The sequence below is a fragment of the Molothrus ater genome, chromosome 9 (genome assembly GCF_012460135.2).
Source record: "Molothrus ater isolate BHLD 08-10-18 breed brown headed cowbird chromosome 9, BPBGC_Mater_1.1, whole genome shotgun sequence".
Classification (NCBI taxonomy): Eukaryota; Metazoa; Chordata; class Aves; order Passeriformes; family Icteridae; genus Molothrus; species Molothrus ater.
This window is the reverse complement of record NC_050486.2, coordinates 11,926,434-11,950,877: the sequence shown is the minus strand read 5'-3', so window position 1 is coordinate 11,950,877 and position 24,444 is coordinate 11,926,434. Positions and strand designations below refer to the sequence as shown.

General features: G+C 38.6%; 1 protein-coding gene and 1 long non-coding RNA gene across 3 annotated transcripts in view; one reads left to right on the top strand and one right to left on the bottom strand.

Annotated features, from left to right (window-relative positions):
• OLFM3 (olfactomedin 3) overlaps positions 1-11,200 on the bottom strand; it is a 48,604-nt gene extending 37,404 nt beyond the window's left edge. Inside the window, exon 1 of the mRNA XM_036387977.2 lies at positions 10,881-11,200. Coding sequence (XP_036243870.1) covers positions 10,881-10,949 — 69 coding nt within the window. The 5' untranslated portion in view covers positions 10,950-11,200. The remainder of the gene's footprint in view (positions 1-10,880) is intronic.
• A 679-nt stretch (positions 11,201-11,879) lies between these two features.
• LOC118689406 (uncharacterized) overlaps positions 11,880-24,444 on the top strand; it is a 166,026-nt gene continuing 153,461 nt past the window's right edge. For both annotated transcript variants that reach the window (XR_004980619.2, XR_004980618.2), the window contains exon 1: positions 11,880-15,143. This is a non-coding gene — a long non-coding RNA (uncharacterized LOC118689406). The remainder of the gene's footprint in view (positions 15,144-24,444) is intronic.

Below are 24,444 nucleotides of genomic sequence, written 5' to 3'. Positions count from 1 at the left end.
ATTGTAATTGTACCTGAGACTCCAACACCTTCTCTTTCTAGCTATAGAATAAGAAAATCTATTTTCTTGAGATTGTACTATACAAATCCCTTGTGAATCCCATAAGAACAGTCATGTTGTTTGCTCTGCCTACTCTTTCTCTTATGGAAGATTTCTTTTATTTCTTCTGCAGTAATGTATGATATCCTTAAAAGACAGAACTCTGGACAGAAACAGAACAGGATGGCTTAACAGTTCCCAGAAACGCAGTACAAGATAGTACAGTTCAAAGCAAATTCATACACTGAATCCATTCATAATTGCATATTCACAGCAGGCCTCCAGAACAGCAGCAGTGGAATGTGTTGGGCTCTATCTCACTCTTCTCTGAAGTGCTGAGAGCCCCACTGTGTAGTTAAAAATAGACTGCACTGTATTCTCAATAATAAGGCTAAGCAGATAATTTGATCTAAACAATTTAACAAAATTAGCTTTCTCTTTTACTAGACTCAGTCTAAAAAGAGTGCTATTTTCAGCATCATTTCTATAAATAATTCCTACTGCACAGCTATTTTATGAATAATTCACAAATCTGAATGCTAAAATTTGAACAACTTTGGATTGATAAACCATAAATATATTGGTATTTCTTAAGTGAGTACACAAAATTTGTTATCTTACACAAATGCAAGTACAATTTATAACTGTGTATTCAAAATTATAGTATTCACTTAACTCTGCTTCATCATTGATTTTGCTTGATAGGAAAGTAGTACAAACAATTTTTAACCTACACTTGTTTAAAAATCAGAATAGCTATTTGTGGAAGATTTCACTTCTGTTTTCCTTCCTATCTACTGAGGGCAGTGTGTTAGGAAATACAAATATTGAACAATTTGCTTTTTCCTCCTGACTTTCTTCAGAGGTGTCCTGCACTGATGTGCTTGTTCACAATAACCTCCTGTCCACATGATCTGTGATGGGCACAGGCCTGCAGACACAGCCAAAGGTATGGGAACATTCTAGCTCACAACTGATGGATACAGCAGGAGGTACAGCCACAGGGCTTTCTTCAGGCACTCAGCAGTGTATTTTTTAATGAAATATATCCCAGTCCCAATCTATTTAGGTACTGTTAGGCTTATTTTTATTAACAGGTCAGTGCCCTTATGAAAGACAAAATAGTCTTCAGGTATTAGCTAGTTTTCAGATATTCCCATTTTTAATGTTTCCAGGCTGTTCCCAGTAGAATTATTTATTTTAACCTCACATTGTATCATTTGGATTTCTTGTTATCTTCCCTTTCTAGACTATTCTTTCATTTTTCAGAGTACCTAGTACATTTTTCACAATGTGTCCACTAGTTAGCTTATTACTTTCATCCTTCTCTTCATCACAAACTCTCAGTTTCACAGCCTGGTTATTTGAGATAGATTTTACATTTTATCCTGTAAGGCTCATATCTTGTGCATTTTAAAATGTATGTATGTTCCAAACGACACAATTCAAACCAAACAATTTTGGTGCCGTGTGACGACAGAAGTTGTTGTCTCAAGGGACAACTGAGACAACACAGTGCAGGTGGTCCTGCATATAGCTTTGAGTTGGATTTAGAGCTCTTTTTTCAGTCAGCAGTGGCATAGTCCTCATCCACACTCAGGCATTTCAGGGCTTGTTCTGAACTCCCCATTACCTCCAGTGCTATCTTTGGGCTTTCAGCCAGCTACTCTTCAAGGAGTTGATTTCCAAGTAGAGAGTTGCAATGAACAGACACCATGGCACTCATTTATACTGAGTTTCTGAGGGTAGGGGCCCAGAGGGACTAGAAAGTGAAAAGGTAACATTGGTCATTCTTAAGTATTAGAGGCTACTAAAACCAGAAAATTACAAAATACAAATAGCATATAGCCAAGAATGCTAATGAGTTTGGGAATGTGAGCGTTGGATGATATCTAATTGCATGTGGTTTGGGAAAATTCTGAAGGAGAAAAGATCCAAACTTGTATCTATTTAACAGAAGAACTGGGCAGTTAGGGCTTATCAGGCATATGTTTCAGTAATCAGCATCACTCTTACCATCCATTTAGAAAGTGATTTGGGGAACCACATGAGAAAACATGAACTGTTGTCAGGGTCTGAACAAAGGTCGTGACCCTTGTATAGACATGGACCCACTGGTTCACTCAGTCTTAACCTTACTTAACTTCTGTGCTATTTCTAAATGGGATAGAACTATTAGCAACAGCAATTAATTTTATTCCTGAAAACACTGGTGAATGTAATATGAATGCCAATAGCATCTGGGGAAAATTTTCTTCTGTATAAACAACAGTGGTGACCTTAACCATTAGTGTAGCTTGCACACTTGACAAATCTAGAGCTGGACAAATTGGAACACTTCAACTGCTGCCAGTATTGCAGTATCTGTGAAAATCCCTTTTCCTTCATTTTCTCAAAAATCAAAATTCAAGGCTTTCTGTGTTGCCTGTGGTGGCTTCTTGTACAGTAGCCTTGTCAGAGACATCAGGGAAGCCTGATGTCATTCTGTCTTCTTTTGGTTTTGAAATGTCCAAATGAAGAATGTTTCTTCACTTCTCATGCAGGCTGGAAGAAACTTAAACTGAGCCAACACAGTCCTTCTCCTTGTGCATCATATCCACCAGGATAATTTCATTGTCTAGTCTGACAAGTAGAGGAGCAGATCTGCCTGTACATCCCTGCACACACAGGTGATGTTGAAGGAGTTGGAAGAACAGATGAGTAGCATTTGTGGTCATCCTCATGTGCTGCTGTCTGAAGTACAGAGCAGGAGGAGGAAGAGGGGGAAAGCTAGCACTGACTGAAGTATAAATAAAGGTGTTTTGAGGACAAGAAACTACTTCTCTGCCTGCCCTAAAATTCCACCATCTAGTCCCTGGTGGTGCTCACAAAATCAAGTTATTGCTTCATGAAACACTTTTAATGATGACTGAGTGTTTTATCCAATAGTTTTTCTCCTGAGTGCTCAAGATGAGAAAGACCACCTTAGAGAGGGAGAATTTTGTCTCTAAAAAAGATAAAACACCATGGTCTACATAAAACAGGCATTCTGAGAACACTGATTCAGTAAATGTTTTGCTTCAGTTTTTTTCAGATGCATGCTCTTTTTCATTGACAGATAAGAGGGGAACTATATATACATATGTGTGTGTGTCTGTAGGCTAAAGTTGTATTTTGCTGTTTTAAAGAAAGAACAGAACTTTGCTGGTGTTGTGAGATATCACAGAATGGTAACAGCAACATCCACTCCAGATAAGGATAAGAGCAAACATTTAAAGCAGGGCACCATATGTACATCCAAGGCCAGTACACAGAACTTTGGATACACTTATTTTACTCTATCACCACAGCGAGGATATTCACAGCAGATGTATGTGGCTTTATGAGAAAGCAAGTCCAGAGGGCAAAAATCAGACAAAAAAAAAAAAAAAGCACGGAATCTGAGCTTCTTGAATTGTGCTGGACAGACTGCTGATCACAGCAAGATGAATGAAAAGGAAACAAAGTAGAAATATATATCTGTATCATCTGCTAATGTGGAAGTATTTATTTTAGCAGTGTCTGCAGAACTAGTATAGCAGAAGGTCATTAAAAACTATTTTTATAAAATTTCTCTTGAAAAGGAGTAGAATGCAAATCAGCTATTTAACCTTGCATGAGCCACAGCTGACAGATTTTTGATGTCATAAGTGAACCTGTTACATCAAAGAACATAGGATTATGTAGTGCATATGTAACTTCAAGGGTTTTAAATGAAAGTTCAGTAGAAGGGTAAAGACATAGCCATTCCTACTATTTACATGTGGTCCTACCTTAGAGGAACTTGTCTTATTCTTTGCATACACTGGTTTCAGCATATTTTTCAGGGCCAGGAGATTTCTGTAAGACTGAAAACTCTAAGTTTTGTATGACATAAGATGGAATATAGCTTCCAGTTTACTCATTTGCCTTTCTAGCTACATTTTTGCATATCTAATTTAATTGCACATGCTACTATATGTACATACTGTTAAGCTTGTTGAACAGTAAAGTCTATGTTATTTTAATATCAACATATTAATCATAAAGAAAAGCAAGAGCCCTTGCAAAATTTTTGTTGGAGAATGAGGAGGTATCCAGAAGTCAGTGAGTTCCTGCATGTTATGTAGCAGGCAGAGGTGGCAGTAGGATTAGCCTCTAGGTTAAAGAATCAGAAGTGAACTTGAGGCTTTAAAAAGTTAGAAATGCAGGAGATCATCCTCTTTGCTTGTGGCTAAAGCTGATTTTCATAGGAGATTGTTAACATGTATGTTTTTAGTGTTTTGATAATTGTAAATGTATTCAGGGACAAGATGGAAAACAGGTCAGTGGCAATCTTTGTATTTAGGCTACTCTGCCTGACATGCATCTCTATATTGTTTGTGCAGGTGCCCAGAAACACCTGTGATGACAGCAAACAATGTTGATCTGAGATCTCATTATAAATGCAAACCCATCACACATGGTTTCAGGACTGGATCTACATTCTTTGCTCCATCATGTACTCTGTGTACTGATGGTTAATCAGTGCAATAGTTTGTTACAACTACACTGCCTTCTACGAATTTTCTTGGGAAAAACATTTATATTGAAAATAAAGAGTCTTATTATAAGAGGGTAGAGTAGTTTGGATAATATGTAGGAGGTTATACAAAAAGAATACGAAAACCTAATTGTCGTAGGGAGGCTGAGACTGAACAATCACATTTAATATGAGTAAGGAAGGATGTGATAGGTTTGTGTTTATAAGATCTCAGACCAATAATTTTTGCTGTCATCACAATATTAATGTATTCTAAATACTTCTAAATGAAGCTCATATTTATGTAAATCTGATTTTAAATCTGAAATCCAAACTCAAATAGCATTTACAATTTCATACATGAAAAACTACTAATGTGCTTAGTTGTCTCCTTCAAAGGGACACACAAACACATTCTGAAGTATATTGCTCTAGCTAAGGTGGTTCTAAGAAAGGAAATCCATGAAAATTCTCTATAAACTATCTTTTAATAATGTGCTCCAATAATTTAAGAATAGTATTCACCATATTATGAATGGCACTTAATAGAGAGTTCATTCAGTTCTCACTCAGACTGGAATTAGTTTTTTCAGTTGTTCTGGTTGCCCCCTTATGGGTTGAGGAGGGTGCAAACACCATTTCCCAAAACCATAGCAGTGAAGAGGGCTACTTGCTTTCAGAATTTGCTTAGGCTGTTGCTATGCTGACTGATATATGCCTTTCAGAGAAATAAGTAAACAGAATCATTAAATAACTGACACAAGGATTTGTTTGGTTAGAAGGCAGTGCAGCAGACAGATGACTGTTCTTCAGGGGAATGCAGGATGAAAAACATTGAATTTGTGTTATCTAGGGCTGCTTTAGGTTAGTTACTTAAGTGATTTAAAAGTCTGAAAAAGGCTCAGAAGAGGTCAGAATATTAAAGTTTCTTTAATTCCTCCTGAGGAAAAAAAATGTTTAAATAAAGAGGACTGCATATTTTATGAGTAATTACATAAAATGTTTTTCTTTCTTGTGAAAAGACATAGCTGCAGAAGCAGCTGGGTAGGAGTTCACAAAATGCTAATCCATAGGCATGGTATTCAACCTACTTTTCACTATAACTCAAATTCCAATTTAAGATTGTTTACTGAATTATGAAAAATATACCTGGTTGCTTCTTTAGCTTTTCTGATGTGCAAAGCTCTGTCGTGATGCTGAAGGCAGCATAGCATAGTATGAAAGGAAAGTATTCCATCGTGAACCTTTCAGTATATAAATTATCCAAGAAGTTCTGAAATTCTGGAAGTAAGGTTACTTTCTCACTGTTTCTGAATTCTCACTCATGAAAAGAGTTCTGTACTCAAACCCAGGAACACAAAGTCCTTGCTTTCTCTAGGTTGGTCCTAAACAAGAAATCTACTTCCTTGTGGAGTGAAGCAGTAGGATAGATTGCTGTTCTTGTTGAAGATGGTCCTTGACAGGACTTGTCCCACACTTCTGCTACAAAGATTTACAGAGCCCTTTTGAATTTCCCCGGCTTTCAGTCAAGATTCACTGAGAATGCCTTAGTGATGCCCTGAACCATTTCTGTCATACTGCAGTTTTGAAAAAGGGGATTTCAGTGCCCCAGACTGGGGCTTCTCTGAAGACTCCCTGTTCATTTCTTAATAGGTCTCTTATGAATTTCACACATTTGAGCTTGCAATTTTAATACAGCTGTATTAAATCTGCAGCCAACTAGAAACACCATTTTTAGAGCTGATGTTGTTTTAATAGCTTCAGTACTGCATTTCTTGTTTCTGATGGTTGTCTTCTCTTCAGCTTTTTCCTCTTTGCAGACTTAGTGAATTGATTCTGTTTCACTGCCTCATGACTTGGCCAAACATAGAAGAAAGGTGGAAGCCTGGTTACCTGAAGGCAATATGCCTCTCCTGGAAAAATAATTGTTTCCTGTGAGGATATGTGTGTCTGTGTATATGTATACATATACAAGTACATTTGAGAATTTGTATAACATATATAAAACCACATATAGTGGTTTTGAGTGCATTCAAATGAGTAAAAGTCATAATAGCCATGAGCAGCAGAGGAATTGGTTTTTACCAGAGGGAAAAAAAAGACCTCTTCCCATCAACAGTTTTTTAAAAGCCCTTAAAGACCACGTGGTATCTGATAGCAACAGGGGAGATAGCACTCATGCAGATGTCAGATGTCACTCTCCCATGCTTTTGCTTAAAATATGTTACTTAAAATGATGTAGTGAACAGCTGTCTGGAATGACACCTGGAAAGAGAGCCCAGGGCATATTGATAGCAATAGGATGTTCTTCAATGGCTGCCTAGTCAGGTTCCTCAAAAATGGGAGAGCAGACACCAAGTGAGACTTGACCACAGTCAGCAATTAATGATTTAGAGCACTCTTAAACCTTGGAGGTTAAATAAATATGAATGATTTTCATGCTGACTAACTACTAATGCTGTAGGAAACAAAGTAAATTAATTTCCAAGTAGGTAACAAGATTTAACTTAGCAGTGTATTGTACTCCTATGAGTCATATTTTCAGTAAAATTGTTTATTGTGGTAACCCTTTGCTGTACATGGTGTTCTTGTAAATTCTTGCAATGGGGATAAATTAATTTGTATTGCTAACCAGCACTAAAGCAGTGCACTCCTTCTACTGATAAGTTCTTGAAATCCAGGAAAAATAAAGATTTTAGTGGCTATTTGTATAGTCTGATTATGTGTGAAAATTATAGGTTTTTAAAATCTAGAAACACAGCCATTCCAAGGATGCAAAGTTTAAGCATTCAAAAACAGATGCCTGATTTCAAACCAGCTTTTGTTTTTTAATGATAATATTCCCAACCATCCTATTATCCCATGCAATGAATATAAATCACAGTTCCTTTCTGTAACTGTCCTTTATAATACTGTACTTAGTTTCTGTCTGGAATTATATTTGGCAGTCATTTTCTGAAATATTTTTCTGCAAAATTCAAACAATGGAAAATAAAGAGATTTAGGATATAAAGCCATTAAAGGCCTAAAGGTCATTAACTGCACTGAAACATGAACATATTTATCAGATCTATTTAGATTAATAAAACTAAACTTACAAAATGCCATCTAGACTTCAAAAAATGCTGAGCTTGATTTCTATGTGGAGCAGCTTTATCACACTACAAAACGCTTACTTGGTCACAGCACTGTGATTATCAAATGATGGTGAGCAAAGCAACCCTTATAAAAGAAGTCCACTTTACATACTATGAAGGTCATTACAGAAAACTCCAGGTGCAGAAAAGCAGCACAGAGATGCCATCTAGCAGTAACTCTTAGAAATTTCCTAGTATCCTATGGATACTTCCTTCTTTCAAGATACTGCACTTATGAGTAGGAGAAAGGAAGATTTTTCTATCCAAATCCTTTCACTGTAGGTGACTTTCTGCTGAATGTCTAGCCACCCTGCTGGAAATAAATCTTTAATGAAATATATTATCATTGATAATTAAAAAAATTTCCTATGTAAATACAGAGAAACAATAGAATAAAGTCAACAAACACAACGGTTAATAAGTATCTTAAATTGAAATTCAGTAATTAGCACTGTGTTAAAATTTATCATTAGTGAGCTGCCTTCCAGTTGTTAAAGAAGAATTTCTAAAGGTGATCAATATTTTATATCAAGTTTAAAAGAAAGAATTCAAGAGTATGGACAATAAATTACAATGGTCGAAATAAAATCTTAATGTTTCAGAGACTGGGAAATAAACAATCTATAAATTTTTGTTACATATTTTACCATAAGATGGCGATACTTAAACACGTTACTATCAGTAAATAACAGAGTAAGTTCAGCACAATATCACTGTCATAACAAGAGTGCCTGGAGACAGCAGTCTTAACTCAGTGATAGCCTAGTACTAAATTAAAGATTTTTTTTTTACCCCCCAAGGCATTATTTTAAAATAGTTCATCAATAAAACCTGAAAATTATGTGGGACATGACTAGAAATGTATTGTGCATACCAGAAATAACTGTTGTGATTCATCTCTGTATAAGATAAGCAGTTTGTGAGTGTCAAGGGCATGTAGAAAGTTGTCTTTCTAGGCATGAGCATCCTGCACAATTCTTTCTGGAAAAGAAAGAATTTACCATACCCTTGTTTCTTACAAATCATAGATTTGCTTTCCAAACCGCAGGGCAGAAAATTATTATTTTACTTCAATTTAGCATAAAGCAAGAGAAATAATTGAGCACTAGTTCCATTTCTGAAGTGTGTTCAGTCAGAGCTTGTACTTTTCTGCTAGAAAAATGTTGTTAAAATTTTACATACATAATTTTCCATAGAAGTATGAAATATATTGTTAATAGTCAACAAAATTGTTTGCTATGTGACACCTTCTTATGTTTAATGTGGTGTAGATCTACTTGATCTCAGTTTTTTTATTTTTTGAAAACCCAATTAGCTCTGATAAAAAACCAGACTTCCAATTTTTATGTAATCTTAAGGACTTTTGAGCTTTTTATTCCTGACCCTTGACAAAGTCAAAAGAGCCTGGAAAGAACATCTGAATATCTCTGAAAATGTCACAGAGAGTGATGAATAAAAGGCCATTTTCATGCCCTTTGCACAGCATGGCACAGCAAAAAGGGCTGGAAGCACAGTTTCCAAAGTTCATTTGTGCCATTTCATTCCAGTGCCTCATCCTGTTTTTCAGTGCTGGATGGTGACAGAGACAGAAAATGGAACATTTTTTCCCAGTGTTATTTTGGGGTCTGAACTAAAAAGAATTGCTCTGCCAGATCTGTTCACTTCATTAGTGGTTTTACTCTTCTGTAGACATAGAAGGATATAAATTTGCTTTTCCTACTTTAATGCAGTCTCTTTAGTAGATCTTGCTTAAATGCAACAGAAAACAGAAAAATAAAGAAAATGGGTGTGTGGAAACCTGTAGTTATGATGAGACCATGTGCTGCTGTTCATACAGATGTGAAACTCCCGTGTGTGCAGTGCCTGATGAGTCTCCTTACAGGCAATACCTGACTTCCAAACAGCTTTTATTTAATAGAGCTGATAGAACTAATTTCTTAGTTAATGTTATTAATCCTCTATCACCTCCTGCTTTTTTTAGTTGTCACTATATCTTACTGATTGAAAAGCAGTCAGAATACTGCAGCTGTAAATCAGATTTCCACTGAATTTCTTTTTAGGTTCTGTTTTTGTTTTCAAAGAGGAGCATCCCTTCCATGTTGTTGGACATTCAGTACATATTGTATATGTACAGATTAATATCTTTATTTCAAATGGAAAACCTGCCAGAAGAGCTGAGCATTGCCTCACACCATTGTCAGGTACCTAACTGGTACCATTAATATGACTTTCACCACTATGCAATGTAAATCGTGACAACATGGCACGGAGTGCTGCTGGTAATGGACTGCAATACTATAGCAATGTTTCCTCTTGTCACATTTTCTCTTTCTCACGTTTTTATAATATCACAGTTACAAGACTGTATGCCGACAAATGAGACAAGTTCTACATGTATAAAATACAGCACTACGGACATCTGCAGACCTGGGGGCTTTCAGTCATTACTGCTTCTAAGTGGCAGAGTGCAATTCTGGTTTTCTAAACGACTTAATCTGAAATCTCCTTCACCAGCCAGGCTGCACGGCTAAAATCAATTGTTTACTTTTATCATTATTTCAATTTCAGCCGCGATCTCTTGGTGACTTGAACACATTTGTAAATAACAGAACTGCAGCAGCCCGAAGCGTGGCTGTAGTACTAAATTCAGCGTCTTCACGTGACGCCTCCAGTTTCACTCTAAACAAATTTATTTCCAGTCGGAGGCTGCTGATCCCCGCTTCCAGCGCCTCGCTGCTTCCCCAGAACTGGTGCAGTCACCCAGCGCTATGAACGCCTCCCTGCCTGGAGCGGGATGGATCGCCGCTGGATTGCGCTGGACAGCGACCGGCCTTGGACAGCTACCGGGCACGGCAGCGCGGTCCGTGCCCCTGCGGCGGGCACAGCTCGGCTCCTGCGGGCACAGCTCAGCTCCTGCCGGCGAGGGCTGTGCCAGGGGCCAAAGGCGGCTGCGGCTGCGGGGGTACCCTGCCCTGCGCGCCCGGCCCTGGGCCCCGCTGCACGGCGTCCGCACCGCGCCCGGGCCGGGAACCGAGGCCGGGGCTCTCCTCTCCCTCCTGGCCGCTCGGACAGCCAAGGACACCCCCCGCCTCTCCGCGGAGCCACCCGGAGCATCGGCCGCTCCCGCGGACTCCGTGCGCGGGCAGGCTCCGCCGCTGCGAACTTGCCGCCCGGCCGGCTCCTACCTTGGAGGGATCGAGGCCGGCCAGCAAGGACAGCAGCAGGAGGTTGAGGATGCCGGCGGGCGCCCGCATCCTGATCCCGGGGCTGCCTCTCCGCGCCGCTCCTCTCGGTCATTCACTCCGCTCCCGCCGCAGCGACCGCGCCGGCAGCCGCGCTCTCTGCTCGCCCGCCGGAGCCCGAGTGGAGGCGGCAGCGGCAGCCGCCCCGGGGACGCTCATTCCGTGGGCAGCCTCGGCGCGGGGAGGGCGGGCGAGGACGGCGCTGCCCGAGCTGGCGGAGCGGCTCCGCGGCCCCGTCCCACCCCGCCCCTCCCCTCCCCCCGGCCAGCCCACCGCAAAACTTTGGGCCGGGAGACGGCGGAGCCGGCGCGGCTGGACGGGCGGGCGCGGGCGGCGGATGTGACATCAGCGCCGGCGGGAGGGCGCGCGGGCGGGGGGCGCGGGCGGTGCGGGGGCTCCGGGCAGCGGCCGCGCGTGAGGGGAGGCGTGGCCGGGCCGCTGGGGGGCGCGGTGCCCCCGTGAGGCGGGGCGGCCCCGCCGAGCCCCCCTGAGGGCGGCCCGGTGCCCCGGGAGGGCGGCCCCGCCGAGCCCACTCCCGGTTATCCCCCCGCTAGTGGCCAGCGGAGGCCCGCGCCTCTGTGGAGCGCAGCTGTAGGCGGGGAGGAGCCGCTGTCCCGAAAGGAGCGCCTGGCATCATGGCAAGGGTGGGTTGATGTGGGGAGCTGCGGGAAGAGGCTTTTCCTCAGGGGAATCCCTTTCGCATCTCCGTCTAGAAAGTTAAGTCAGGGCTTGACTGAGCTCTGGTGAGGGTAAAGCCAGCCATGCTTTCCAGCTGGCCCACGGGCAGCAAAGGACCGTCGTGGCTCCTTGGTTTGGTCTGTGAGCTGAGGTGGGCTGAAGCCTGTGCAGGTGCAGGCGGGTGGGTGGAGGTCATTTGCTGAGGGGAACCCTTGAAAGCCTGCCCGAGGGCAGTCAGGAGTTTCCTTTTCCCTACATCAGCCAGCATCTTTGCAGTCAAGACAGCGCTGTTTTGCCAGCCAGGGCTCTGGCTTGGCTGCTGTCGCCTGTGCAGGTCAGGTTCACAGGTCAGTTTCTCAGGACACTTTCAAAGATCAGTTTCTAAGGACACTTTCACAGGTCAGTTTCACACTACAGGGATTTGGCTTCCTCAGCCGTGTGCTGAGCATGGCCCACGTGTAAAATACAAGTACTATCCTGTTAACATGGGAGAAGCATCCTAATGGTTCAAGTATTTTCCCTTAGAAGACTCAAGCTCAAGACCTGTGGTCAGGGTAATCTTATTTATGACACAGTTAAGATTATTATAAATGTATTTTTCAGCTTTGTGTGGTAAACATCTACTGTAGCTTTTCAGTTGGAAATTTTTTAGTCTTAACTAGATTGTCTGGGGGGTTCAATGTGCGCTTTTAAAGCATCCTGTACAGAAAGGCAACACTTGTGCCTTTTTTTTTTTTTTAGGTGCTATATAATCTCAACTAAGGGAAAAGTGGGCTAAAAATATCCTTAAAGAAGCAAAACTTGAGTGTTAAAATACCAAAATCCAGATGAAACAAAACCCCAAATTTGGGAGGGTGTTAGGATAAGTGTGAACAGAACATGATTTTCTAACTGTCTCCAAGTCTACAAGATTGGTGTCGCTTGCCTTGAGCAGCTAAGACCACTGCTAAAAGACAAACAGAGCTTTGTGCTTACAGGCTATCTGAAAAGATTGCACATCCTTGGCATAATGTTTCCAGATCAAAATGCTGACTTTTCCTGTAATTCCCAGTGTTTTAGTAGATTTTTGAATTGCTTATAGGATTACAATAACTAGATTTTGTTTTTTGAGTGAATTAAAATGTATATTTTATGCTAAGATGTCTTAGACACCCCCTTTTCATCCGCAGAATCTTTTACAGAGATACAGTCTTTAATTTCCTTGGAAAGTAGGTCTGCAAATTATGTTTCCTTATGGCATGGAAAGGAAATTATGAATGAGCTTTCATTGACATTCCAGGGTCAACAGTGGAAAGAGATTCCCCTCTGATACAGCTGCCTTTGAATTATCTTCTACAAGGAAAATATAAAAGATACAAAAAGGAGATTATTTTTTTTAACCCTCCTGTAGAAAGTATGTAAAAGCCCTGTTTTCTATTAAATGGCACTAAAACCATGTAAAAGGGGACAGCCACATGTATTTGTATGAATTTAATATAAAGTAATGGTACCAATGTACTGAAAACCTCAGGTTGTCCAAAGGACAAAGTGGATGGTGCTTTCAGCAGAAACAATTTCATATGAAAAAAAGATTCAAAGCCACAAAGGCAAGACTGAAGGTGTTTAAATATCTTCTAGAGCACCTCAGTGACTAGTTCTCTAATTTTTCCTAGCTTTACTTTTTTACTAGCTTTTCTCCTTTTTTTCTCAGTTTATCACAGATAAAGTTGGCAAAGCCTATGAACTATTAAACTAATCATAGAATGCAAAGTTTTTAAGGAGCTTCAGTGATACAGTATGTTTTTCCACTTCCTGATGCTGCTTGGAATATCTGTCTTTGAAATCAGTAAAATATTGAAGAGTTGAGAAATAAAACCAGTAGTTCCCCTAAAAACACAAGCCTTCAGAACTCCTGAACTTCTTGGATACTTTTATGTGTTACAAACTAATAATTTATTTGATATATGAAAAGGTACCAAAATATGTTTCACAAGGATAGCATAAAATGACCCAATTCTTTTCTTCTTGATTTTTATAATCCATTCAGAAGAAAATGAAAATATGTAATAGACTTGTTCTTCTACCCTCTAGCAATCTGACAAGTATTTTTTTTTTGACAGAAAAGACTGTCTGAAGACTGGTGAGAATCATTAGCAATTATTACCTGAAATAATTCTGTTTGTTAAAGTTTATCTGAAAATTAAACAAAATTCAAGTTCTCATGAGAAGTTTTTATTTCTGCCATATGCCCTGAAGTGGCAAGGGAATACCTGATTGTGAAGATCTCTCTCTAGCAAACTTTTAATCATCCTTAAAAACCTATGAAATTCTATGTGAATGACATTTCTTCTTGAGGGCTTTGTTTGGAGACTGACTGCTGCAGTCAGTGTGAAATACATGATTGTGAGAGAGAAGAAAAGAGACACCAAAAGCTTTCCTGCAGGCATCAAGGGCCAGAGTGTTGGCAGAGTGTGGAGGCACGCTGTGAGTGCAGCTTGTCTGGCTGGGGAGGGATGTGAAGTTACAGCAGCTTTCCTTCACAGCACATTGCAAGATCTGTTGCTGGCAGTTGAGGAAGGCACAGACTTGTTCACTCTGGTGCACGGAAAGCAAAGCTGATAAATTTGCTGTATGTACCAAATGACACATAAATAAGTTTGAAGTTCTGCAATCTGAGTTTGGCAGCTGGAAAGTAGTGAGGGGTGTCACTGTCATGTTTTCTGGAAAAATCCCTTTGCCAGGATTTCTTCTCCTGGGAAGCTGAGAAGCATCAGAGAACAATGAAAACAATACTTACCTGATTGCTTCTCCCATGTTTTGCTGCTTTGGAATGTGGTTGGAGATTGTTTATCTAACAGGTGGTTGTTTGATTGGTTTCATGTGAATTGTTTTTACTTGGTGACCAATCACCATCCGGCTGTGTCAGGACTCTGTAGAGTCACAGGTTTTTTATTAGTATCTTCTTAAATCTTCTTAAGTATCCTTTCTCTATTCTTGAGTATAGTTTATTATAGCATTCTTTAATATAATATAAGTACATAAAATAATAAATTAGCCTTCAAAGAACATGGAGTCAGATTCATTCCTTCCTGGCACAGGGGACCCCAGGAAATACCACAATGGGAGTTATGAAAAAGGATATGTCACATGTGCATCTGTGAAAAGGCAGTCTTTGTTTGTAGCAGGTGACATCTGAAAACTTTTGAATTGAGTTCCTGGGACTCCTTGTCTTGCCAGACTGGATCTCGAAGTAATAAAATAATAATAAAGAATTGCTACTAAAAGTTCAGTTGCAGCACCAGTCTTTGTCATAATCATTCAAGGGTGCATTAAGTATTAAGGGAAAGATTAGGTCATGATTACAAATGATGGTGCAAACATTCTGATGGACTTTGTGTTCTGTTTTATTTTAAGGTTTTGAATTAACCATCATACCTGATATTTTTCCCCAAATGAAGAATCAGTGTATGAAGAATATTTCTTGGGTGCAGAAATTTCTGCTGGAATGGAGAATGGAAATTAAGAATTTCTCACAAACGGGCTTAAGAGGTGGGTGTTTTCTGTAATACAGTTGTTCATTGCTTTGATTTTTAAAATAAGTTTCATTTTTTAAAAGAACCTACAGTGTGGTGCTATTTGTGGTACTATTACAATATTCATGATTATGTTCCATATAGCCAAGGGATTGTTATAACTGATGGCAGAAACTCAGGCACTGTTAGGGTGCTTTTTGTAAGTTGACACATATTTGATATTTTAATTCCTGGTAGATGTTAGAATATAATTAACTTGGAAAAAAAAAGTAATTTCTCAAGATGATGCTGACTGGAATCCCCTGGGTGCTTCTTTAGGATTAGATTTTGAATACTGGTGTGGGTGCAGTGGAAGGAGCCTCTCAGTGTGCTCTCTGAGATCAGTTGAAGTAGGTAGGCAGCTTTTCAGGAGGTAAATGTTGGGAAGAGAATTACTTTAGGAAGGTGGCTCCATCCAGGTCTCCAAGCAGTGCAGTGAGCTAATGAAGAGTTGTGCTGAACAGCTCAGTTACTTCTGAGCTGGTTTGCATTCCTGCATTCCTCAACATTCAGTGTCATTTGTTTTCAATTTTCTCATTACAGTATCAGATTTAGGAATCTATAACTTGCATGTGGGACATATTATCCCTTTTTTTATCCTATTCCATTTACCCAGTGTTACCCCAAATTCTTGAGAGTTGGCTCTTACGTAGTTTCGATTTTCCTCCTATCCTGTTGCTCAGCAGCCACAGAAGGACAGATACAATGATTCCATTCATTCCAGTTCCACTCATACCTCTGACTATGATACTTGGTCAAAGTAAACATAGGATCTCTTCTTTAGAGAAGAAAGTTTATAAAGATTTTATTCAATTTTCTGTAAGATATCAACCCATTTTTAAATTTTAGAGTGAATAACTGTATTAAATAATCAATAAAAAATAATTGTAATAAAGCTGTGCTTTGGAGCAAAATGTCATGTTTCCCCCTCACTCTGTGGTTTCCATTCCAGTAATTTTATCTTTTATAAAACAACCCATTGTTTATAACCAGTGTGTCTAAAAAGTGAATAATACCTACAATATTTAATATTCAGGAAGCATAAAAACTATATAAATACCTCACATTTTAAGGCATAAGGAAGCTCTTTTTCACTATTCAGCCAAGCAGTGGAGCAGGTTGCCCAGCAAGGCCATACCATCTGCATTCGAGGAGGTTTCCTAGACCAGATTGAATAAAACTTTGAGTAACTTTGAAGTCTGACTTCACAGCTGACCCTTCTTTGAGCAGCAGTTTGGGCTGGAGACCTCCTGAGGTCTCCTCCAGCCTGAATTATCCTGGAACAGTGTGAAGGGTGGTGATCTGCACAACTGCCTTGTCTCTCCTGCTGTGAGCAGGACTTGGAGCCAGCCACCTGTCTTATTCCTCAGCATATCTGAGAAAGTATAGGTGCTGCATTTCCCATCAGTATGGACTTTTTGACCAGTATGATGTATATTATACAGTTTTATATGTATATATAAATTTATATATTGCTATGTAGATCAGTTTCATATTAATTTTAATTACAGGAACAGTACTGTACAAGTTGAAAATGTGTATGTTTTTGGAACACCTCTGCTTTTTTTCAGAAGCTAGCTGTAGTCTTTGTATGAATGGTGTCAAACTCTCTCATAATTAACTATTTTAAAAAATTGCTTCTCTGTGCTGGCCCCTGACCATTGTTTTACAGGAACTTCAGCTTACACATTATTACCATTTTTTTTGTCCCAAGCCAGACGACAGCATTTTAAATCAGAGTAGTACTGAGGTACATCGATTGTGAAATTCCTTTCTCACATCTGCACTGCTTGAGGGCTCATTTAAATCTAATGATATTTTAAAATATAACCCAGCTTCAGCTGTTAAGCAGTGGACTCAATCCCAAAGTTTGAATGAATTTGCTGAGGTAGTCTTTTTAGTTTTAAACTCAGGGGTGAAAAACCCCATGAGACACTACCAGTTCTTTTAGAGAACATGAATAGTCATTATTTGACTTGGGTATGAGAAGTTTGATAGCATACTTCTTGGAAAGCAGCACAGCTTTTCTTTCAGAGAGAGTAGTACGAATCCCTTGTCAAATTCAGCAGATGGCAGCATGCATGTTAACTGGCTGGGTATCTGCTCAAATCTTTTAGCTGCCATGCCATATTGATGAGCAAAGTAATTAATTTGTGAGTGTCTTTAAGGTCAATCACAGTGGAAGCTTTCAGTGTGTTAATATAAAATATCATATTTACCCTGAGGGTGCACTCTCACAGCAGGTAGAAATTAATTGTGGAATTAGATAAGTTTCTTCCTAGAATACAACCATGTTGAAAGAAAGAAAATGTATTAAACCAGTAGAGTACAATTCAGAAGCCCAGTGCTTCAAACCTTAAAACACAAATATGACATTTCCACAAATGCATTTCTGAGTGGCACCAGGACTGGGCCCTGGGAATAGGCCATGAAAAGTCATGTAAAAAGGAAGGAAAAAAAAAAAAGAAAGAAAAAAGAGCATGACCAAGCAAATGTTTGTCTGTGATTATTTAATGTAAATACTCATGTCATTTGGCTGGTTCTGTTTTATAAGAGCAGATCAGGTGTGGAGTAAATGACATTTTATCAAACTCTGAAAATAAATAATGAAGGCATATGATAATTATCTAAAACAAATTGCCATATTAGGTAGAAAAAACCCCTTGGTCTTTCCAATCGACATGGTGTTTCTCATTGTCATCTTGTCAGATTTGCAGAAACAGGAATAATGAGATACTAAAGACAAAAATCTAAAATGCTGTCTGAATTGTTCAGCAATGCTGAATTTTACCCAAAGCTCTCAAGGTGAAATTTTCTGTGTGAAAAATGCTATAGCCTTTGACTATTGCTGAATGTTTTAAATATTCCTTTTTAGTTGTTCAAGAAACATTTCTTCTGTTTGTGTGTTTGTCTAAAGCGAACTTTAAGGCCTGCTGATGGCATTTGTGTAGATATGATGAGAAATCAGTATCTCACTATCTTCCATTTACTTAAGAAAGGTTAGTGAAATATTGGAGTCATCTAACATAAAAAGATCGTTGTATTGTGACCCAAAAAAAATCAATCACACAGACTACCATTAATTTATGAGTGCTAATTGCTGGTTTGTACCAAGTCCTGCTTATCTCACAAGAAACCTTACAACTTAAACTTGTTCAGAAAACTGTAAAAATTTCCCAATGAGTAGATATTTTTTATCTACTAAGTTACAGATAATTGCCAATAAAGGAACATGCTCTTTTTGCTCACTGATTTAATGAAAAAATCATTCATTACAATTCAAGTTCTCTCTGAAGCAGTGTAAGCTCCTGATCTGAAGAGATTTATATGCACAGTTATAATCATAGATAAAGTTGGTAGGAACATCAGTCAGTGAAGTTAATAAGAATGTTGCCTGTCTGTATTTCCATCACTGTGAAGTGGTTGCATTTATTACAATTCAGATGAAATGTGTTTTATATGGAGATATAGGGATGTGCATAACCTTCAGAGGGGTTTCCAGTCAAACCATAAAGGAACCACGTTGTGTTTCCATACTGTGTTTCATGTTATGGTGGCTCCCCTTCTACACCCGTCCTTAAAAAAATTAATTCCTGTAATATAGGACATAATGAGTTCATTTCCCAACTAATTGTTTTTTGCAGTTAATATGGAATATGAGTCAGGTGGATCTTCTGTAAAAGTCAAGAACAAACCGTTATAATATATTTTACAGGATTTAGGGAGCACAATGCATAAATCAGTGTTCCTGTCTTTGTTCAAGTGTATTAATTTCTCAACTGATTAAAGAGGGCTGGAGAGAGAGAAAAGCTTTATTCACATAATAATCTATGTTTCTTTGGTTTACATTTAAAGGCCAATATTTGCTTTCTCATTTTTGATCTTGTTACAAAATAAATGTTCATATAAAACCACAGCTCAGAATAATTATGTACCATTGAAAGAACGAGATGAAGAAAGAAAAATAATTACCTCTAGTCTAGGAAATCTTTAAAGTTTTTTTACAGACTGGCTATGAACATTAGTTTTGATAATTCATTCAGCCATAAAGCCAACAGTTTGGACCTCTGTATAAGCTTTCAGTTTGATTCCTTTATAGCTGTCACTCTGCAATAGAGTTAGAAGTTGTTGGCACTGTCTAGGCCCCTACTGGATAGTTTGCATGGACATCCATTGCAGTGGAAATTCTGTTTGCTTTGTAGAAATGGTCAAAACTGTCCAAATTACTGTAGTCAGTTTTTGTGTGTAGAGTTTCATACTTTAATGCAGTTAAGCATAGTATGAAAAAGACGGAAAATTTCTGACTGGGCAGATCTTCAAGGTGAACCAGGAAGAGAATGATAACAGCTTATCAATTTTTAATGACTTCTAAATTCTCTATGTGAATTAGCTATTTGGAAAGTTACTGAAGCCCTTACTACCTTAATAAAATATTTTCTATGGGCATCTATCAGTTTAATTAAATAACTGGATACTAGAAATCACAGAGAAGGCACACAGTGGCTCCAGACAAACTTCTAACAGAGACTGAGACCTCTTAATCAAATCCCTACATCATTAACTTGAGAGGATGTTTTTTCCTTCCTGCCAAGATGTTGGATTTCTTTGCTAAGGTATGAGGCTTAAGTTCAAAAGAACATTAAATACTTGAAAATAATTGTCTGGAAGAAGAAAAAAAATGTGATGCTTTTTGGAGGACTGTTTGAATAGTAACAGACTGGCAAGGCATGAACTGTGTTAGAGAGTGTTTGGGGTTTTTGATCCTGTTTCCTGCAGGAGAAAAAAAGCAAACACTTTGCTCTGTCCTTCATCTTCCCCTTATTTTTTTGAAATGAAATGTTGGCTAATTTAATCCAAATTTAAGAGAGAGATAGATGTGTCAAGGAGATTATTTTAATATTAGATTTTGGGGGAAAAGTATTAGTGGTGGTAGAGAGGAGAGACCTATATGAGCACTGCTTGCAGAGAGATCTTACATTTTACTGTTCTGTTTGCTAGCAAGGTGATCAGCATATCCTTACTTCTCAACCAGTCATGGGCCAAAGGAATCTCTCATGCATTTGATATTGAGAAGTCCTTGAACAAGGCCAAGCACATTTTGAATGAGTATTCCTAATCTTTTATTATGTCTCTTCAGTTGGAGTCGATGATATAGGTTTGATGATTTCTTGTTAAATAATCCAGTTTCTCAGTACAAATTCTTAGAAAAAAATATCAGTTTTGAGATTGATCAATACCTGTCTGTAAACTATATGGGTCTGTGACAATATATATTAGAATAGTACTAAATGGTATTATCTTATAGACTTTTAACTACCACTCATACTCAAACATTATTGAGTATATGTTAGATAGAGGAGTACAATTACCTTTGAAAGAGCAGGCTCTCTTGGCTGGCATGAGGCTATTGTTACTGACATTTCTTGTTAGATTCTGTAGGAATGTGGTTAGCTATGTTCTAAAATGTAATTTCCCAGTTAGTTGCCTTCATCTAAATGACATTAAAGGCATTCTGCATATTTTGATTATTCAAAGACACAGAACTAGAGGATCTTGATTTTATTATTCATTTTAAATTGAGAAAATGTGTTGCCTAACTAGATTTAGCATATTAATTCTATTAATTATATTGATATTGATAATCTAAGAATTAAAAACTAACTTTTTCAATCAAAGCTCTATAGAAATCTTGCTAAAAGATTTTTAATAGTCTCACTTTTTCCTAAATATTAAATGATGGCTTTTAGAAACATGCTAAGGATTTTAATGCAACTTTGGTTTCCCATTCTGTGAGACTGACTGAAACAGGATCGAAGCAGGATCAAAGGCATTAATAAAAAACAGAACCAGATACAAACAGTAGGTGCTTTCTCAAGAAGCTTTGCATAACACAAGAAAGACTTGTAAAGATGGCACAGCTCTCCAGGCTAGTAGAGGAAGATATTAGAAGTACTTGCATAAAATTCTACTATTTGTATTTCAGAACTTCAGCTGTAGTCTTCAGGTGGGTTGGTTGAATAGTTGCATATGAAACTGTTTATATTAATTTATTTTTATATGTATAGATCTTATGTACACAGAGGGAAGACTAACTGAAATAGTATTCCTGGATTTTGTAAACAGTTTTCATTATTCGTGAGGAAAAATGGTGGGTTTTGGTAACTGAGAGGGTATGAAGTAGAAGGAAATCTTTTTGATTACTCTTGGGATTTTCTGGCCTCATCAGTTACAGATTTTTAACAAAAGTTTGGAGTCATATCCTAGACAATGTTTATGCAGTGCAGATATTTTTTATGTACATATAGCAGTAGAAGGGAAATGAAGGTAACAGAACGGGATGGGCTGTGAACAGAGGTAAAAAAGAGGGAAAGGACTGAAACAAAAAACAATATTGAGTGACAAAGCAAAACAGAAACTGAAACAAATCAAAAAAAAATTATCTATTTTTTTTTTCATTTTTGATTACCTACTTAAGCTAAAAAGCCCCAACCAGAAGCACATGTAAAAACATGTTTTACTGAATTTGTCTGATTTTGAGTTATGTTATAAAGTTTGAGTTTCAACTAATTAAAACTGAAAATGCAAAAAAATTCCCATGTGATCATATTTGCAATGTTTATAATCAATCTCAATCAGACACGACTTGTGATGCAACCCTGTGTCATAGACGTACTTCTTTTTAAAGATATGGCATTCCATACTTACAGAGGGGGAGCTGACTTGAAATTGAGGAACCTTTTGAGATTTACTCGTCGTTAATTTGCAATATGCCGTTCCCAAGAGTCTTGGTTTGCTTGGATGCTGACCTTTAAGTCACTGTCAGTCAGTGTAAATGACATATATAACATGCATACATGGCTAAGAAAGCTGTTTCTGTTCTGTAACACAGAGCTTTAGAAATCTTTAATGCCACTTAACTTTCAGGCAGAAGAAAGCAACCCCTTAGGATATGGTCGTTACAGTGTTGGTTTTTTTTTCCTTGCGTAAGGTACAGTGATCTTAAAATGTAGTTTAATTGCTGAGATGATGAAGTGTCCCTTATACTGGAAAATATTTGTGATGTTGTCCCTTTTATATCTCAACATCTGAGTCACAGTCAGAGTTGAAGGAAGACTGCCTTCTCTTCTCAGAAGCTGTTTGAGAAGAGCTCTTGAAGAATGCACACCTGCTCCCTTGGTATCACAAAGTAGCATCAGGAAATATGTGTGAGCTAAACCTCAGTTAGGTGTAGCAAAGAATGAGTACAGCTAGCTGGAATTTACCCATGTCTACTTGGACAATGCAAAGTTTACTCAATTCTCACTTTTTTCCTGTGATGCCAAACTCAGTGATTTTATCTCTCTATTTTTAATTGTGTTTATAAAAGCTAGTGCAGTTTTGTCTTCTGGTTTCTCTACTAGGCTCAGACCAGGAGCTATCAAGCAAATACTGGAAACATTGAGATTAAGTCCAGCTGTTGTTGCCAGTTAAAAATGGTGGAGTGCACAGATCCTGGGTATCATTTTACTTCTTCTATAAGTTTCAGAGGCATAATTGTTGGAAAAATGTTGATTTCCTATGAGCCCTGTGATAAGCTACCCACATTGTGCCCAGTCACAATTTATATGTGGGTGAGGTCAGGCACAATTTAGTTGTGTGGCAGGTGTGCTCTCTGGAGTATTTTGCTGATTTTATATGTTGGTGTTGGTATGGTATTCCTTCATATTACAGTGGTCTAGATCATTGCAAATTAAAATAGAGATTAGATGAAAGCTCCTTGTTTGTATTTGCTCTACTCTCTAAGTGTGACATATGGTCTTGTACAGACTAGGAGTTAATTCCGTGCCAGATTAAATACTTGAAATGTCAACAGCACATGAAAACTAAGCAAAAAGAAAAATCACAAGGAAAAATGGAAAGCACAGAAGGTATCCATAAGTGTAAGCATATAGCATTAGGGTTTTTGTGTTAACAAACATGTCAAGATCCATATAATTTTTCACTCTCTTGTAGAAATTTAATAGCCCCAGGGCATTAGCTCATGAATCACTTGCAACTCTGAAGAGGTTCATATTTCTTACCTGATCCAACTGCTTTGTGTATGAATCACTAAAGTATTGGGCTAGTATGGGATCTGCTAAGGCCTATGAATTCCTGTGGGGAAGAATGGGTCAGGAGAACAGAATTTAATGTCATGTGGTTGTACTAGACCCAAGTGTAGACCCTGTCTATCCTTGCCCTGTACATTCTTGTTGGAGGAAGCCAGGGGTCCTTTGGAAGATGACTCCTCCTGCTTGGGAACCCACGGGGGGCTCCCACGGTTTCAGTCATTTAGCATGAGCCTGTATGAAGAGGGCTATAAATGACATTGATGTAAGGAGGAAATAAAGGAAGGTTTTCTCTGAGTGGACATGATTTGGTAGTGTGGGACATCAGAATAACACTGCTGGGTGCAGTAAGTTTCTGCACACAAGATGGAGTGTGTACAAATCCTATGCACTTTCTGTCTTGAATTCTGTCCGACACTAAGATTACAGCTTCCACCCTGCCTCCTTTGGATTTAGTATGTGTCTGAGTTTTTTGTCAGCTTCAAGTTTCTTTGGGGTGTTAGTCTCTCTGGGAATTGGGAAGCTTTTCCCCTTAGGTTGGTGCAGGTTGGAAACTTCACACCAAGCAAAGCACCTGTGTGTGTGTTGTCTATTGAGAAGATAGTTCAGAATGCCACCAGTTCATCAGGCAATGGATTGCTGGCACAGTTTGGCCAGAAGGGAGCTGGAACCATAATATAACTAGAGCACAGTGGCATTTAAGAAGGTGCTGAGGAGGGTTAGAACACTGAGGGAAGAATGGGGTAAAAAGCTTCAAGAGAAGGCTTTGTTTGCAGTCTCAACAGCAGTAGAGGGACTGATGACAATTCTCTTGTCAAGAGAAAGAATCACGTAATATACTGTGATCTGTGCTGTTTCAGGCAGTGCTGAAATAGTGTTTTTGTTTAGATAAACCATCTCTCTTGCATGATGCCTTTCTTTCCTGATTTCTGGTTAACAACTCCAGCTACCTTTTCTATAGTGTTCATTGAAGACTGAAATTGTTCAGCTGTGAAAATCATAATGGAATTTATTTTGATAATTGAAGTTTGGAGGCATAAATCCAAAGCTCCATCAAACATTTCAGACTCAGAAGTACCACAGCCAAGATATACCAAGAGGTGATAGAAACTGTGGCTTCATAATTTAACAACAGCACAGTTTTATCATTATTGTTCCTTATATGTAGGTATATATAAAAACAGGAGTTAA